Source organism: Argopecten irradians, chromosome 9 (genome assembly GCF_041381155.1).
Source record: "Argopecten irradians isolate NY chromosome 9, Ai_NY, whole genome shotgun sequence".
Lineage (NCBI taxonomy): Eukaryota > Metazoa > Mollusca > Bivalvia > Pectinida > Pectinidae > Argopecten > Argopecten irradians.
This window is the reverse complement of record NC_091142.1, coordinates 26,262,988-26,280,949: the sequence shown is the minus strand read 5'-3', so window position 1 is coordinate 26,280,949 and position 17,962 is coordinate 26,262,988. Positions and strand designations below refer to the sequence as shown.

General features: G+C 35.6%; 3 protein-coding genes across 3 annotated transcripts; 1 reads left to right on the top strand and 2 right to left on the bottom strand.

The window, feature by feature from the left end:
* Positions 1–3,882: 3,882 nt before the first annotated feature.
* On the top strand, positions 3,883–6,633 carry LOC138331893 (nuclear apoptosis-inducing factor 1-like). The gene is made up of 3 exons (XM_069279750.1): positions 3,883–4,199; positions 5,664–5,823; positions 6,225–6,633. Exons 1-3 carry the CDS (start codon positions 3,905–3,907, stop codon positions 6,439–6,441), a joined length of 672 nt encoding a protein of 223 aa, XP_069135851.1. The 5' UTR covers positions 3,883–3,904; the 3' UTR covers positions 6,442–6,633.
* Positions 4,817–8,951, bottom strand: LOC138331892 (putative nuclease HARBI1). The gene is made up of 3 exons (XM_069279749.1): positions 7,981–8,951; positions 6,627–6,916; positions 4,817–6,363 (listed from the first exon to the last, which is right to left on the bottom strand). Exons 1-2 carry the CDS (start codon positions 8,751–8,753, stop codon positions 6,628–6,630), a joined length of 1,062 nt encoding a protein of 353 aa, XP_069135850.1. The 5' UTR covers positions 8,754–8,951; the 3' UTR covers positions 4,817–6,363; position 6,627.
* A 2,610-nt stretch (positions 8,952–11,561) lies between these two features.
* Positions 11,562–12,933, bottom strand: LOC138330666 (uncharacterized). Its single transcript, XM_069278215.1, has 2 exons — positions 12,906–12,933; positions 11,562–12,271 (listed from the first exon to the last, which is right to left on the bottom strand). Exons 1-2 carry the CDS (start codon positions 12,931–12,933, stop codon positions 11,562–11,564), a joined length of 738 nt encoding a protein of 245 aa, XP_069134316.1.
* Positions 12,934–17,962: the final 5,029 nt, after the last annotated feature.

Sequence of the window (17,962 nt, the reverse complement as noted above, 5' to 3'; positions counted from 1 at the left end):
AATTTTGGTGCTAGTGTTGAAATATACTGTTATAAGTAACAGCTGATATAAGTATTGTGCTGGTTGTGGACAATCATTTTACCAAAGAAAACGCTGGATTTTGATAATTTCAAGAGTTGATAAAATCAAGAGATGTGTACCGTTAGTTTCATAATAATGAAAAGAAATGTTTTCTGTTACACGCTTATGATGTATTGAGACACAAACCTTTTGTTGGATATCACCAAGTTCATATATTCTACCAAGTTCAATGATCTGTCTGGCTGACCTTTTGAATACTGGAGTTTACCATATGTAAAAATGCAGGGAATACAACATCTGTATGAAATCACGCCATCCTTGATAGTGAAATGATATGGGTTGATTTAATATAATTCAATTTTGCTTGTTACGAGCATTTCCATTGGTTTAAAAATTTACTTTATCAGCCCATAAAGGAAAAAATGGCGTCGCCGTTTGTAACGTCGCTTCTGATTGGCTGAGATGACGGCGTAATAATTTCAAAGACAAAAGAGTCCCAAAATGAATTTTAAATGTTGAAGAGATTATCTTTAGTAAATTGAATTATAAGGATTAATTTGAATAGATTTTTTATGTTATGGAGATATAACACAAAAATCTGAGTGTACTCTCATCATAAACCGCTTCGCGGTTTATTTAGAGTACACTCAGATTTTTGTGTTATATCTCCATAACATAAAAAATCTATTCAAGTTAATCCTTAAATAACATGAATTAAAAAAATACATTTTTTTAATTCATAAACCAATTTTTTAACAACAAAAAAAACAAAAAAAGATTGAGTAGAATGTATTCCTTGAAGATGTTCATTGGTGTAGCATACATTTTGTAATCTATGGCCTAAATATAATACATTGTATTTGTCTTCTCTAATTTTCCTTCAAAATGATAGTTTGTGTGTGTAAAATTAATTATAAAAGGTAGATGGAATGTTTGATTCTGCTTTTAAAATAATAACTTTTATAGCCATTGTACATAAAACATCTGAAATTGAAAAATAATTTTTTGTTAACATCTTTTTAACAACTATGTCGGTGCTTGTCCTTAGTTGATCTAAAATGGCTGATGTAGCTATGTATCCTGATAGTTGACGTACCACCACCTCAAGCTCTTTATCTCCACTTTTTCAGCACTTTTGCAAGCAAGTTTGTCAGACACTGCATAAATGATAGAGGCACTTTGAAAATTTATAACAGTTACCAGTGCTTAATTAACACAACTTTCGCTAGTTAACTGCATACCTGTTTCTATTTACATGTCTTTTAAGTTCTTATATTTTTTACGGGCTTTTTTGGCTTTAGATGCCTTTGAATCTTGTGCAGATGCCTTTGAATCTTTTATATGTGGATACTTTAATCTATATATTTTGTGTTCAGCTTTAAGATGTTTTTTTGTTGCTTTAACACCAAAACCATATCTTCTGGCAGTCCTTTTCATGGATGATAAGAGACCCTTCTCATATTGTGCTTGGTCCTCAACTGATCTAGGTTCTATAGGCAATAATTCAAGTTTAGCAGTTTGTTGCTTCAACGACTACCACATTCATAGAAGCATCCTTTTTGATATTGTGTTGCTTTATGATATGCGTTCTGCAGGAAGCAAAATTTGGATGAAGTGAGTTACAGTAGGAACAGAAAAACAGTGTCACTATATCTTTGTCATTTGTCTTTGTCCTAAATCCACTCAGACAGCCAGTACGCTCCCAGTGTTTATGAATAGCTGATGAACTATCAAATGAGAAATGACATTTCGAGCAAATGTTTGTAGTTGAGAAACACTATGGTTCTAAAAGAAACCACATTTGCTAAGCCATAGCAGGTTGAGTTTTGTGGGGAGTGACACATCTCATAGTGTTTTGCACATGTCCATATGGATTCGTGTATCTGGTTACAATCCTTCTCTGGACACATTGGCACAACCTGATTGACCAACGCAGCATGTTTACTTCTGGAAACCATTAGAACACTCTCTTTGATAACAGCTACAGCTATGCCAGTTTTTTCATCTGACATTTTTATTTTAGCAAAACTTGCTGAGTTATGTTTACAATCAGAGAAATGACACATCATGAATTTTTCTTCCTCTTGTTGTACTTTGCTGACCACAACATAACCACAATAATCACACACCAAACCTTGATGAAACTCGTCCTGAACCTTGTCCTGAACACGTTGCCTTTTAGATGGTCTATTGCCCACTCTATCCAGGCGATATATCTCAGGAGATTCATTGTTGCTGGCCATGGGATGTTTCCTTTTTGGATTTCTTTTATCTGTATTGCTTTCACTGGATGTCACTATTCCAGTAGGCAATGATTCATCAAGCTCACTTGTTAGGTCAAACACCGCAGGATAATCGCCATCAGGAACTATTATCGTATTATCAAGAGATCATTCACTGGTGTAGTTCTGGACTCGTATGCATAAAAAATCTAAGAATTTTCTTAAGTTTGTACTTAAGTAAATTTTCAATACACTTAGTTAAGCAAGATGCTTAATATCTGTTGCATAAATATTCTAAGCATTATGCTTAGCTGTTTTTTGCTAAGCATATTGCAAAAATCTTAGATGGCTCGTTGTCAATGGCGAGACATCATGTTTCCCGTACTTTTTGTTTACAAACAATACAACGCGGACAAAACACGTGCGCGATCGTCGTCTGCTTGTCTAGCTTCTCTGAAAAAATGGCAACGAATATTGTTGAGACACCAAGCAAAAAGCGGAAACCAAACTGGACGGCAGACGAATGCTTGCAGCTAACAAAACCTGCTGAAGAGAAAAAGGATGTTATCAGGGCCAAGTTTGGTGCGGGGGTTACGACCCAGAGGAAAAGGGAAGCATGGCAGCGCATAACAGATGCCATCAACGCCAGTTCTACTGTCAGACGAAGCGTAGAAGAGGTAGAAAAACAAGAGGCCCAGAGGGCCTGTATCGCTCACCTGGTTTGTAATGCCAAGTAATATTCTGGATACAGGTTCATTGTTTATTTTCTGAAGAAATTTGAATATTTACCTCTAATTCCCCTATTGGGCCCCACCATTCCTGCCCCCTGGGGGTCAGAGCCAAAATTTATACAAGCTCTGTTCCCCTTCCTCCAAGGATGTTTGTGGCCAAATTTGGTTATGATCCATGCAGAACTCTATGACTAGTAGCGATTTATAGGATTTACTTTTATTTCCCCTATTGGGCCCCGCCCCTCCTGCCCCCAGGCCTATATAGTTGCTTCACGTTCTCCTCTACTGCAAGGATTTTTAAGCGAAAAGGATTTGTCACTCAAAGTTTTGGATGAATATGTCACGAGCGGTTTTGTAAAGGCTCCAAGTGAATTTTTTTATCTGGTTGCCAGTGTGGCTCCCAGGCCAAAAAATCTAGGCGCCAATTAAAAAAGTTGGTAGCCTGGAAAGTTGCAGTAGTATCAATAAGTGAGTACTGAATCAACATGTTTTATTTATAAGAATGAAGTTTGATATACGGCAAATGGACATTTAAGAGCTTATATAAAATGACTTTATGGTAAAATATCAAAAGAAGAAACCCCATCCAATGCGATTTGTTCCCGGGAGAAGGATGTTGCAGTTCGTCGCAGGTGGCCGACGCGACGCGGAATGCCTGGACTCGTATGCATAAAAAATCTAAGAATTTTCTTAAGTTTGTACTTAAGTAAATTTTCAATACACTTAGTTAAGCAAGATGCTTAATATCTGTTGCATAAATATTCTAAGCATTATGCTTAGCTGTTTTTTGCTAAGCATATTGCAAAAATCTTAGATGGCTCGTTGTCAATGGCGAGACATCATGTTTCCCGTACTTTTTGTTTACAAACAATACCACGCGGACAAAACACGTGCGCGATCGTCGTCTGCTTGTCTAGCTTCTCTGAAAAAATGGCAACGAATATTGTTGAGACACCAAGCAAAAAGCGGAAACCAAACTGGACGGCAGACGAATGCTTGCAGCTAACAAAATTTGTTGAAGAGAAGAAGGATGTTATCAGGGCCAAGTTTGGTGCGGGGGTTACGACCCAGAGGAAAAGGGAAGCATGGCAGCGCATAACAGATGCCATCAACGCCAGTTCTACTGTCAGACGAAGCGTAGAGGAGGTAGAAAAAAAATGGCACAACCTCCATATGAAGGGGAAGGCAGAGTTGTCTGACCACCGCAGACAGGCAGTGATGACAGGTAATTACTCGTAGTTCGATCATTAACGTTGTAGGCATAACCCTAAGCATCTAGCAGACGACTCGCCTTGATCTGTGAACTGTTGTGCGACAGTCATGACTGGTTAATGCAGTTTAATAACAATTTCATTTCTACTTACTTTACTTTGAGTGTAAAATCACAACAGATCGTCAAAATCTCTGTTAGCCAAGTTCTCAACATCTCGATGGCCGGTGCAATGTTTACTCTGTCGGGTTGTCGTTCTTTGAATAGGAATGCTCGATTTACATTGTCATCTCTATTACTGTACTGTTGCAATATACAGTGTATAAGTTTCCGACAACTGAATCGAAGTTCCATATGAATACTACATAACCTGATCATGATTTATAGTAATATTTCAACTATAGACATAGTTTGCACTTGTTTTGTATTATGTTTTGGCGAGAAACGATGAAATACAGACGTATTTACATACTGCAAACAGGTCGGAAACAGTAAATCGAATACGCCTAACATCCATAAATAGTATTAGTACCGCCCAATTATGAATATTGATAGGTTAAGACCAACCCTCCTACCAATACTGTCCAATAGTATCTTCAACAGTCATTTATAAATAAACACAACGACCACTCTTATTTGGAATCAAAAACAGAGTTTACCCATATTTTGATTACAGACATCTTCATTTATTGTCATTGTAGATATTTAGGTCTATGCATGAACAATACAGATTATGATAAGCTGTTTTCAAAATCATCTGTACATAACATTATTTTCATTAAGGCTTAGCTTAAATCTATTTACTATTGTTAATACAGATTGAGATAAACAAGCTTACATGCATTGTCTTATAATTACAAATACATGTATCTGTAGTTTTAAGATAAATATTTGTATTGTTTAAGGAATTAAGATATTTGTATTTTAAAAATGTTGATAAATTAATTTCATTAATTAAATTGCAGATCTATACATGTATCTGTAATTTAATTTTAATAGCTATAATTTGATTCAGGTATTTACTTTTTATTTTAAAATGCAGACATATGTAAATGAGATACATATACATATGAGATACAGATACATATGAGATGTACAGATATATGTGAGATACAGACATGTAAATACAGAAACTGAATATAAAAACTCCAACTGGCTTTTCATAATATGTCTTATTTTCTGTAAATCTATTTATTTTCTTCTTGCAGTAAACCTGTTTTTTTCCAAATGGATTATTGCCTGATTATGTCACACTAATAAAATGCCTTGCACATATACACAATTGTGTACTTTCTTGATTAAAAATGAAATACAGCTGTATAGTAAAATAAAAAGGCCACAGATTCTTTTTCATGTAAATATATTATACAATTACATTTTCTGTACTTATATTCTGATTTCAGTCAAAATTAATATTGATAAATGGAATTATAAATGGTAAATAAACAACCTTAAATGCATACATGTACTCAATTTCAGGTGGTGGTCCATCTTCTATGCCCCAGATCAGTCCAATTGCTGAGGCTGTGGGCAATGTAATTGGCCTGGATAATGTGTCCATTTGTGGCATTGATGGGGCAGTGGACACATCCATGATGATGCTTCTAAACACTGACCCAGTGTTTCCATCAATCTCAAGGTATTTTATGACAGATTATAGGGCTAGTTGAAAATGTACATGCAAATTACTAGTTCATATCAAGTACAAAATATTTGGATCTATCTTTCCAACGCACATATTTGTAAAGGAATTATGGTAATCATTCTGCAAAAGGAAGCTTCAAATATAGCCAAAATCTAAGTTTTGGTGCATTTATTGTAACTTCAAAACTAAAAAAAAAAAAAATCAATACACATGTATATGTCTATGTACATGTTTCAATGAACATGTATGTATGACATTTCAAATTTCATGTTTTTCATTATTTTTATCATTAATTTTTGTTATCATCTATGAATTGATGGCATATATTTATTATGAAATGATGTACTACATGGATTGTCAGTTAGTTTTAATCCTTTGAATTGTCTTTATAACAGACCCCCATGCAGCACCATAACAACAGAGATCATGTCTTCATGTGCAGCTACCATCTTGCCATCATGCACAGTAGCTTCACCCCTAGAATCAGATGACAGCACTGCAGGGATCCAGCAACTCAGGAAGCAGAAGCTGCAGCTGGAAATAGAAAATTTGAAATTACAAAACAAACTTCTCACTTTGAAAATCAAAAGGATAAATGATAATGAATGTTAATTAAAACTCAAATAATAAATCAATGAAATCTATTGAATGAGTGTTATTTTGATTTATGTTTGTACATTATGTACATAACTTACAAATATCATCAGCTGATTTTAAAAAAAATGATGAAGTAGATAAAAAAAACCTGGTCAGATGAAAAAAATAATTAAGTAAAAATCAAATAATATTGAGCTTACATCAGAAGTGGTTACAGACAATATGGGTTCTGTAGGCTCTGCCATCAACAGGGTCCTCTTGGATACTATTAGCATCACCATCACAGTTACCATCATCTCCATCTTCATCATCATCATTATCAAGCTGTGGCATGTTTAACAATTTAGCAATGTTATGTAGAATGCCACAAGCTGTGATTAATTTGCAGACTCTCTCTGGTCTCAATCTTATCTCTCCATGCAGCACATGGAACCTTCTCTTCCATTGCCCAATAGCTCTTTCCACAATACACCTGGTAGTTTTGTGTGCACTACAAAAGTGAACCATTTGATTTGATTAAATGTTTTTATTATAAAATAAATCCTGAATTAAAGCTTGAATTGATTTGCAAAGTCATATCAGTTTAATGTATACACTGTATACAGTGTGCACTTCATATATATGTAGCAATATAGGTAAATATATCAATAAAATTCAATATTAGTTCAATTCTGCTAAAATGTGCATCAGAACCACCAATTCTCATTTCATTTCATATCATTTAAATATAAGGTTGAAATTTCTATTTTACCAAATTATTGAATTATGATTATAAGTCAGTTGACATCTGATCATTTAAGGATACATGTTGTGTATAATATATCTTAAAAGCATAAAAAACAAATAAAAAAAATTGTCAGCTACATGTACATGTACAGTGTACATGTATACACATTCACAATGTACATGTATACAACTATATGTGCATATTTATATCAAAATTAATCTGAAACTATTTTAAACCTTTGCTTGATTTCTTAGATAACATGGTATGAGGTAGGCTAAAGACACTTACAAAATGATAATGTTTATTAATAATGTGACTTGATTTTTTTTTACTGGAAAAGGACTGTTAATTTTAATCTGCCCACTCATAAATCAATTAAATTTATTATGAAACATATTAGATAAATGTACATGTACTAACAGATATTCTTTTTGAAATGATCAAGCACAACATTAAATTTCATGATCAAATTAATTAACAAAATGTGCAATAATTATATACAAAATGTATATATATGCAATATTAAAAATATGGTAATCTAAATTAAACATGTATTGTGATGTGGTGAAACACACCCTATACATGCATATGGTGTCTGTTATTTTTATAAAAACTTGAAATATTTAGACATGATGAAGTTCTCTATTTTCTATTGGGTTTTTTTCAACTATGATGTTCAAATATTAGATTATCCCATTCTGAACCCCTCATATTATACAACTAGAGTTAGTTCCCTTTTCGAAAACTCTCCAATGCAATAATAACAGTAGCGCGAGTGACCGGAGAAGATTGTCAATAAAGGTAGACACAATTTTAGGAACATTTACCTGTTGTACCGAGTCTGTTGTCCGGGTAGTGGGTTGAGGTAGGGTGTCAAGAGCCAGTTTTTACAAGGATACCCGCTATCGCCAAGTAAGTGGCATTTTACCGGCACCATTCTCGCCTCAAATATCCTTGCCAGACCACTTTCACGAAGGATTCTCGCGTCGTGTGCTGACCCTGGCCATCTCGCAACTAGGTCTAAAATACGTGAATTTGCATCCACCACAATCTGTACATTGATGGAATGGAAGTTTTTTCTGTTAACAAATTCTGGCTCGTTGATACTGGGGCGTAAAATACGTATATGTGTGCCGTCAATTGCTCCGATAACCCCCGGAAACCTAGCAACTGCATAAAAATCTGCTTGATGTTTCCTGACAGCCTCAGCAGAAATAGGGAATGAAATGAACTTGGTAACGACTTCATGGCGGTTTAAAGCATTTGTCACTCTCTGGATAACTCGGGATACGGTTGACTGGTCAACATTAAAATTATCACCACTGCAGAGTTGCATTTTCCCTGTAGCATAGAATCTCAGTGCTAATAACACCTGCAAAAATGAGGGTAGGCTGTGATTCCGTCCTGTGGCGGGGGCAATATAATCTTTCACAATATCATTAATAAAAAGGATCCCCTCCCTGTCAAACCTGAATCTTTGATAAAGTTCAAACCCGTCATAGTTTTGAAGTGGATCAAACCTGTCCCGGAAAATTCTTTCTCTTCTCAATGCCCTTACAAACTGTTGAGGTGCATTATTCTGTCCATTAGCAGCGGCCATTTTGGAAAGATAAGCATCTTACTTAACGATTTAAGACAGGTAAGGTGGTTGTTTAATGTTAAGAATATTCTTAAGTGTTAAGAAAAATCTTGCAAGCCACTTAACAAGATAAGCAATATACTTAGCACAAAAATTAATCTGCTTAGCAGAATTTTTAACTTAAGCATATTCTTAACCATTTAAGATTTTTTATGTATACGAGTCTCTGTCTATAGTTCAAATATTACTATAAATCATGATCAGGTTATGTAGTATTCATATGGAACTTCGATTCAGTTGTTGGAAACTTATACACTGTATGTTGCAACAGTACAGTAATAGAGATGACAGTGTAAATCGAGCATTCCAATTCAAAGAACGACAACCCGACAGAGTAAACATTGCACCGGCCATCGAGATGTTGAGAACTTGGCTAACAGAGATTTTGACGATCTGTTGTGATTTTACACTCAAAGTAAAGTAAGTAGAAATGAAGTTGTTATTGAACTGTATTAACCAGTCATGACTGTCGCACAACAGATCACAGATCAAGGCGAGTCGTCTGCTAGATGCTTAGGGTTAGGCCTACAACGTTAATGATCGAACTACGAGTAATTACCTGTCATCACTGCCTGTCTGCGGTGGTCAGACAACTCTGCCTTCCCCTTCATATGGAGGTTGTGCCATTTTTTTTTCTACCTCCTCTACGCTTCGTCTGACAGTAGAACTGGCGTTGATGGCATCTGTTATGCGCTGCCATGCTTCCCTTTTCCTCTGGGTCGTAGCCCCCGCACCAAACTTGGCCCTGATAACATCCTTCTTCTCTTCAACAAGTTTTGTTAGTTGCAAGCATTCGTCTGCCGTCCAGTTTGGTTTCCGCTTTTTGCTTGGTGTCTCAACAATATTCGTTGCCATTTTTTTTTCAGAGAAGCTACACAAGCAGACGACGATCGCTCACGTGTTTTGTCCGCGTGGTATTGTTTGTAAACAAAAAGTACGGGAAACATGATGTCTCGCCATTGACAACGAGCCATCTAAGATTTTTGCAATATGCTTAACAAAAAACAGCTAAGCATAATGCTTAGAATATTTATGCAACAGATATTAAGCATCTTGCTTAACTAAGTGTATTGAAAATTTACTTAAGTACAAACTTAAGAAAATTCTTTGATTTTTTATGCATACGAGTCCTGGCAAAAAGCTCTATACAGTATTTTTTTGTGTGTTATATTCCCAGGAGTAGACGTACACTATAGTTATTCCATTATGTATTCTTTTTGTCTTTAGTCACATCATGCAGGTAAAAGTGTATAGGGGGCTGTTGTGGCCAAATAGTTAAGATGTCCCGACATTACCACAAGCTCCAAAACTTCATATCACATTGCTACTGCATGGTGACATAAGTTGGATTAAATGAAAAGGATAAAAACACGTATTGCTATTTTATGCTTCGTCTGTCACAGAAGGGGAGATAACTCCGTGTGAAAAATGGTAGGTCACCATAGGGTTATGTGCCTCAGGGAAATACTGTGTATGATGTTTTCTTTCATACCTATGGGTGTAATACTGGCTGGTCTAGGGCAATACACGCATGGGTTACCCATGCAATAAAGCCTCGTGACGTCACGGCGTCAACAAAATTTCTATTTCATCGGTAAAAGTTTAGCATTTTTTTCACAAACTTGACTGGTTTTACTATAAAAGATGCAAACAACGGAATTTTTGTTGAAAATATCACGTAATTTTTCATGTATGGAAAATTGACTTTCAGCCGTGGATTTCTTCGAATTTATATCAAAATGGCGGGATATTATAGTTGTAACATTGCAATAAAACGTCGAGGTATGAAAGAAAAATACTCTTTCATAAATGGATATGAAGGATAGGGATATTCTACCCTCGGGATCACAAAATGTGTGACCCTCGGGTAGAATATCCCTATCCATCATATCCACATATGATTAACCATAGTATTCTGAAAATAAACCTGATATATATATATATACTATTTTTTACCTACAGGTGTAGATGTTTATTCCACAGTATATTCCAACCAGTGGTATGAAGGTGATATGTTCCAACCCATTGAATCTAAACACAGTTCAAATATGGGCTTTACAAAACCACAACCTGTAACGTTGTAAGTTAATGGCATTAAGAAGTATTCAATTTCAATGAGTAGTTCATGATTATATTCTTAATTTTTTAAAAATATCAAATATATCATAGATAATGTTAATATACAATGTAAATTGCATTTATAAAAGAAATGAAAGTATAATAATGTGAATTATATTAATACAAATACAAAAGAATGTTTTGAAGGAAATCTGATACGATTTGTAAAATATTAAAAGGAATTTTAAGATTTATAGTCGATGTGAAATTCTTTAATTACACAAGATAGAATATTTTGAATTAAGACGAGTTTGACGTTGGCTTCGTGGTAAGTTGATAACTGCAACATTATAGCTTTTCCAGATCTGTTTTCTTGCAATGAATCTTGAGTATTAAATATTTTTATTTTCTATTTCATAGATTGATGTACTACGCTCAAATGTACTTCTAACAAAAGACATTGAAGACCAAATAAGTGTGAACATGGTCTTCCTGTATCATCAGTTACTATGGAAACCGGTATTAACAGCTGCAAAATGTTGCCATACACGACAGAAACAATTTTCTGTGTGAGGCTGGATATTACCTATATACAGCTGTGGTGTTATACTGCAACACCGCCGACGTCCACAGTCGAGGCCACCCCTCATCGTGTGTTTCGACCCCTTACTCGGTACACTCTCAGGATGGGGGGTCTACAGTGGTGATCAATCACTGCGCGTCGGTGGTGGGTGTCCAGCTACTGGGGTCTTTCCTCATCCACACCCAGCATGAAGCTCGCTCTGCTGCCTTTGCCATCCTCGGCACTGCTGCCCTTCTAGTCCTGCCCGCTAACCCTAGTGCAGATAGCATTCTCCACACAGACTGTGCAGGGAAGCCTCTGCAACCGACCTTAACAGGGTAGTTCCATGTCTGCCAGCCCTGTTCCCTACATTCCAGCAGCAGTGCCTCATACTTTATTCTCTTCCTTTCGTTGGCTTCACTGCACCTTTCTTCCCATGGAACTGTAAGCTCAATGATGATGATTTTCTTCGATCCTGGTGACCAAAGAACCATATCCGGTCTGAGGTTGGTAGGAACAATATCTGGAAACTTTAATCTCTGGTTGAGATCTACAGCCAGTCTCCAGTCCCCTGCCTGGCTGATGATTCCGGTTGATTTCTCAGATCTTGACGTTCTTCTTTCCCTTTCCCTCACAAATCTAATCTGTGTATGAGTGGGCCTTGGTTGATTAGACCTGGTGTTCTTGCGTTCTTTCTCTAAAATATCTGCAAGCTCCCTTAGGACTTTGTTGTGGCGCCATGTATATCTTCCCTGTGCTAAGGCCACATTGCAGGAGGTGTGTATATGTTGGAGAGTTCCTCTCTGCCCACACAGAGGGTAGTCTGGTGTTTCTGCAAGGTCCCATCTATGGAGATTTGCTGGTGTTGGTAGTACATCATACACAGAACAGAGGAGAAATTGCAGTTGGAATTGCAGATACTTCCTGGTCTCTGTCCATGATAGTACACGTGGTTCTGTGTCCCACCTTGTCCAGGCCCCCTGGACGCCTAGTTTCACTGCTTTAGTCTGTCTTCTTTCTTCTTCACCACTTCTTATCTCCTTCTTTACCAGTGTTCGCCTCTATGCGACATCTGCTTTCTTCCAGAGAGTGGTTTTAGCTGGTTATAACTGTGTGAATGCAATACTTTGCTGCTTTGAAGGGGAGATAATTCACTTCTGTAAAAGTTCAGTGTCACGAATATGTCTCAAATTTAAGAGTCGGACAACTTGCCACAAAGGACAAAGAATTGACATATATGAATGTGACTGCTTTAATTGTTTGTGTGAGAGTTGGTGAGTGCTCTTGTAATGTGTGTGTATGCATAGCAACTGTGGTTTGAGTGAGGTCTAAAGACATCACTTCAATATATTTTCAATAATGTGACAAAAATGATATGCCTGCCCGGTAATTAAAAAAACCTCTTTGGTAATGTGTTTTTACAACTATGTACATTATGCTTGCTTGTTAATTTTGTACTGAAAAAATAATTTTTATCCAAAATATTTGCTTACACTCAATGTTTTTACAGAACTGATCCATATTTTTAAAATAAAAAAAAATAATTAAATGTGTGATCCTGTGTTTGATAGCTGTAATATATATACATTATGTAGCTTCGTCATATCAAAGTATATATTCGGAAAAAAACCAAAACACCCTATAACAAGTATGCAACAATTAATTATTAAGCATTTTAAATACAAATCAATTCTAGACACTTTTATCCTTCCATACTCATGCGTAATGTTTACTCATGATATTTTTTTGTTTGTTTGTTATTTTTGTTATTTTAATCACCCCCAGGGGAGGAGACACATTATCTTTGTGTTCTATTAACAGATACGCATTATTGTTGATGTCCTTCTATTTTTAGACAGTGGCGTCGCTAAAAGGAAATTAATAAATGCGCAAATTGGCATGCGAGCGCCGAAAGGGGTCTGCGCGGCGCGTTGGGTAAAACGTTCAAGCACGTAATGTTCAAACCTTTAATAATGAAAATTCAATACACACGAACTAGACTAAAAATGTCCATCAAGGAATTATATTACTTCAAAAAATGCTTCTTAAAAGATTCAATTGTTTATATGACTTAGCAAGACAATTAATTTATTATTATTTTGTGTTACACAACAATGTGCCGAAGGTGTGAATCCGGTATGTTCAGATTGAGCAGAGTTGCATAATGATATGACGACATTCACAATTATCATTCCTAAATGTAGGTAACTTTAAATAAAAAAAGTATCGTGTTAAGAACGCTATAAAATCACTAAAATACATCGTAAAACTCATCAAACCCATTCTAAATCGTAATATTTTTACCCGGGGGAGACTCTCGGACCCCCTCAAACACCAAAGTCTCACTTCTTTGGGCGCTCCCACATTAATCAAAATGCATCGTAAAACTCATCTCTCGTAGGAGACCCACGGACCCCCCAACACCAAAATCTCGCCCTTTATTTCCTTTTAGCGACGCCATTGTCTATAAATGTGTACAAGGATTATACCCCCCCCCGGCTCTTTCCGTTATAAACAGCCAATGCCGACAGATACAGTTTCTTGTTGTGTTTGGCGATATCTAAACGTTGATAAACATTGCCAATATTTCAAATAAAATGTCGTAATTTTGAAAACTTTCTAATTTCAGGTATAAGAACGTTTGTAGGAAGTCAAAAACCCTAAGAAATCTATGTAAATCTAATGATTGAGTAACTTTAAAGAAATGAGTTTTGTACAGTATATATACACGAGCTACTACATAGAGATTTAAAACACCAGTGTGAATTAAAAGAATATTGAAGATGTCACCAACAACCAACCAAGCAATTCCAAAAGAGTTTTCCATTGACAGAAACTGGTGTTACAATATAACTCTACTGTGATAAACAAATATTTATTATTTGGACTATAATGGTATTTTTCTCAATGAGTACAATGCTAATTAATACCAAATCATTGCCAGAATGGACGAAGGTCAGATATGAAGAACAAGTGCATGGTCAACCCGAAAGGTGACCACGATCAAAGTTGATTAACACATTACAGACAGAACACCTATACTCACAGACAAAATAACTATAATTATTGGACTTTGCACTGATATTTCCATATTCATAAATTGTCATAAGATATGATGATACTACTGAAAGCTATTTATAGCACCCTTATGTTGAGAAGGCCCTATATAGACGATAATTATTATTATATTCCCTTTTACTTGTGTATACTCATATAAGGGTCTTTGTTATACTGGCTCATGTAAATATTGCCTATAAAACTATTTACTCCAGGACGTTTGTGTTGCCTTTGTTTCATCCTTTTGTTACAATTATCACTGCCATACGTATGTCCTTTTACCAGGACAATCAATGTCGAGTTAATGGTTATATATAATGTTCTTTTGTCCATTTGGGTATCATTATCAGTAAATACTGTGCCAGTATCGTGTCACCAACCTAATATTTATTCACTTTTCCACGTGGAACAGCAATACGCCTTAGTTTTAGCCTTGACAGTAGCTACACAACTCATTTGGTGGACACAAACTCTAACGTTTTTGACGGGAGGCTCACGATTTACAACGCTTCTCAAGAACTATGGGGTACTAATGATTTTTAATTTTATTGGCTTTCTCCCACGAAGACTTTGTCTTATAGAAAGCGAAACGCGTTGTCGGTACGGTGTTCAAAAATATGCTAATTAATATGTTAAACTGTTGTTCATAAAGTAAACACATTCTCGATATTCCAGGGATTACAATCACTGTCGTTATATCTACCCCTGGAATATGTCGTAGCAAAACGCAATGCTCTTGTGTGTAATTGAGCAGGCGGTTTGGTTCTTTGATATACATCAGCTAATTGAATAACGGTTCACTGTGGTTGACAAGGCTTTGAAGGTGGGCGTCGCTCTCAGTATAGAATCTTCAAATGGAATCTCTGGAGGATGTGATTGTTCAGTTTTGTTATCTGAACTGCCTTAATTTTTACTATGAGATAGTCCGAGGGTGGATATAACAAAAGTGAAAGTAAGTCCTAGAGAATTCAGGATGCCTGAAACATGACATTGTACATCATGAAGTTATGGTCAAACATTCTTTCTCAACGTCTATCATCGGTACACCGGAAATAGCTACACTCGAAGCGACAACACAAAGTATCGATAATTAAATCAATGCTTTTAACTATATAAAATTAATATTTCTTGTCATTTCCTGGTCGAATAGTATATATAACTTAATTGGAAATTTATGTATTTTAACCAATAAATAAGATATGTAATGGATACTAACCTCTCAGAGTCGGTATGCATCGGTATACCAACCTGGGCGCGTGCAGCTTGTGTTCACACTGTACGTGCCCAGGTTGGTATACCGATGCATACCGATTCTGAGGTTAATATCCGACTTACCGCAGAACCGATTGCTTTTCAATGACAATAAAGAAAAAGTGGTGAATGGTGTGCAAGACGATTAAATGGAGAGTTTCGAACTGTTTGGGTTCGAATCCTCACAAGTACTTGAATAATTTTGTTTTGAATATAGTAAAATAATTCAATTTTGCTTGTTACGAGCATTTTCATTGGCTTAAAAATTTACTTTATCAGCCCATAAAGGAAAAAATGGCGTCGCCGTTTATAACGTTGCTTCTGATTGGCTGAGATGACGGCGTACTGATTTTATAGACAAAAGAGTTCCAAAATGAATTTTAAATATGGAAGAGATTATCTTTAGTAAAATGAATTATAAGGATTAATTTGAATAGATTTTTTATGTTATGGAGATATAACACAAAAATCTGAGTGTACTCTCATCATAAACCGCTTCGCGGTTTATTTAGAGTACACTCAGATTTTTGTGTTATATCTCCATAACATAAAAAATCTATTCAAGTTAATCCTTAAATAACACAAAAATCTGAGTGTACTCTCATCATAAACCGCTTCGCGGTTTATTTAGAGTACACTCAGATTTTTGTGTTATATCTCCATAACATAAAAAATCTATTCAAGTTAATCCTTAATTAAAGAATTTGAAACATGAAATTTAATTGGCTATTTTTTCTTAATAAAGTAACAGTTGCACGAGCGGAAATTATTTTGGTGTATTTGCATGACATGTTCAAGATAGATATGGGCTGTTAATAGGACGTTAATTAATCAAACAAACAAACAAACAAGATAGATATGGACGCCGACTTCGCCGCGGACATCGTGCTTAGCTAATGTTTGGATATGTATGAGGATTATATGCAAGAAAGAGAGAATGATGATATTTTCATAACACAAAATACATTTTCCGAAATACCGGATTCAGAAAAAGGCAATGTTTTATACACTTTAACGACTGCTGTTGATGTGTCGGATATGCTTGACAATGCAGGCCCCACGGAGATTGGCGCTGTTCGCAATGATAAAGGTATGGCTACACCTTACGGTGATTACCTGCTAATTCATCTATAATACAATGACATTATATTAATCAATAAAAGTCGTTTATTCTCTTTAGTAATGACTTATAAAAGCAATATATATAAACCCAATATCCAGGTTGGGTACATGTTTATTTATACAATACTGGCGAAAAACAACATTTCTGGAGATTTAAATGCTTGCTGGCAAAAGCGACCACTGAAACATTTGAACACTATGCAACCACTTTTCATTCGAAACAATAGAGCAATAATCAAATTAATTAGCTTAATCCAACCTGATCACACCGATTTCAATATGTTTAAATGATCGTTATAAACAACCACTGCATGTTCCAGTAGTCGGTTTGATCAAAAGGATTTTATCTCCAGAAATGTTGTTTTCCGTCAGTTTTGTATACTAGTAGGTCTGATTGTTTTCACTATAATAGCAATAAATAAACATGTGCCCAACCTGCTATCACCTGAATGTTATATTGCCGTGTTGTTGATATATATATATAGGAAAATAGGGACTGTCTTTTGTAAAAGACATGTTATTTTCCTTAAACACCTATCACTGATGATTCTGTGGATGTTGAAACAGAACCATACCCATGCCAAGACAATGGAAAAATACACCAGACTCCCGAAGGTAGGTGAACACCTTTTCTCTTCGATACTATTCTAGATTCATCTTATGGTAACGCCAGCATACATTTATTTAAATAATTATCACATCTTACAAATTACCAGGCAAATTGTACAATAAATCAAAATCTAAATTAGAAAACATTTAGTTTATTTCTATTAAATATAAACATTTATCTAATTAATCAACTGGGTCACCTCCGGAACGTTTCAGTTATGTGAGCCTAGCTACTTACATATACCAAGAAAAAGTCCAGCCAGCTGTCCCCAAAAACACTCCAAGGAAAAACAAATGGACAATAAATACTTACCAAAAATGGAGGGATGGTGTGCTAAAAAAAGGTCGTGTGACATGCTTCAATTAGTCAACATTCTACAGCCTAAAGAAGATTTTTCACAAACGGACAATTCTACGATCCTATTGTTATATGCATGCTATAGTAGAACGTTTTCGTCAAGAACATTTGTACGTACATATTTTGTTGACGAAAACATGTTGTTGTGATAGT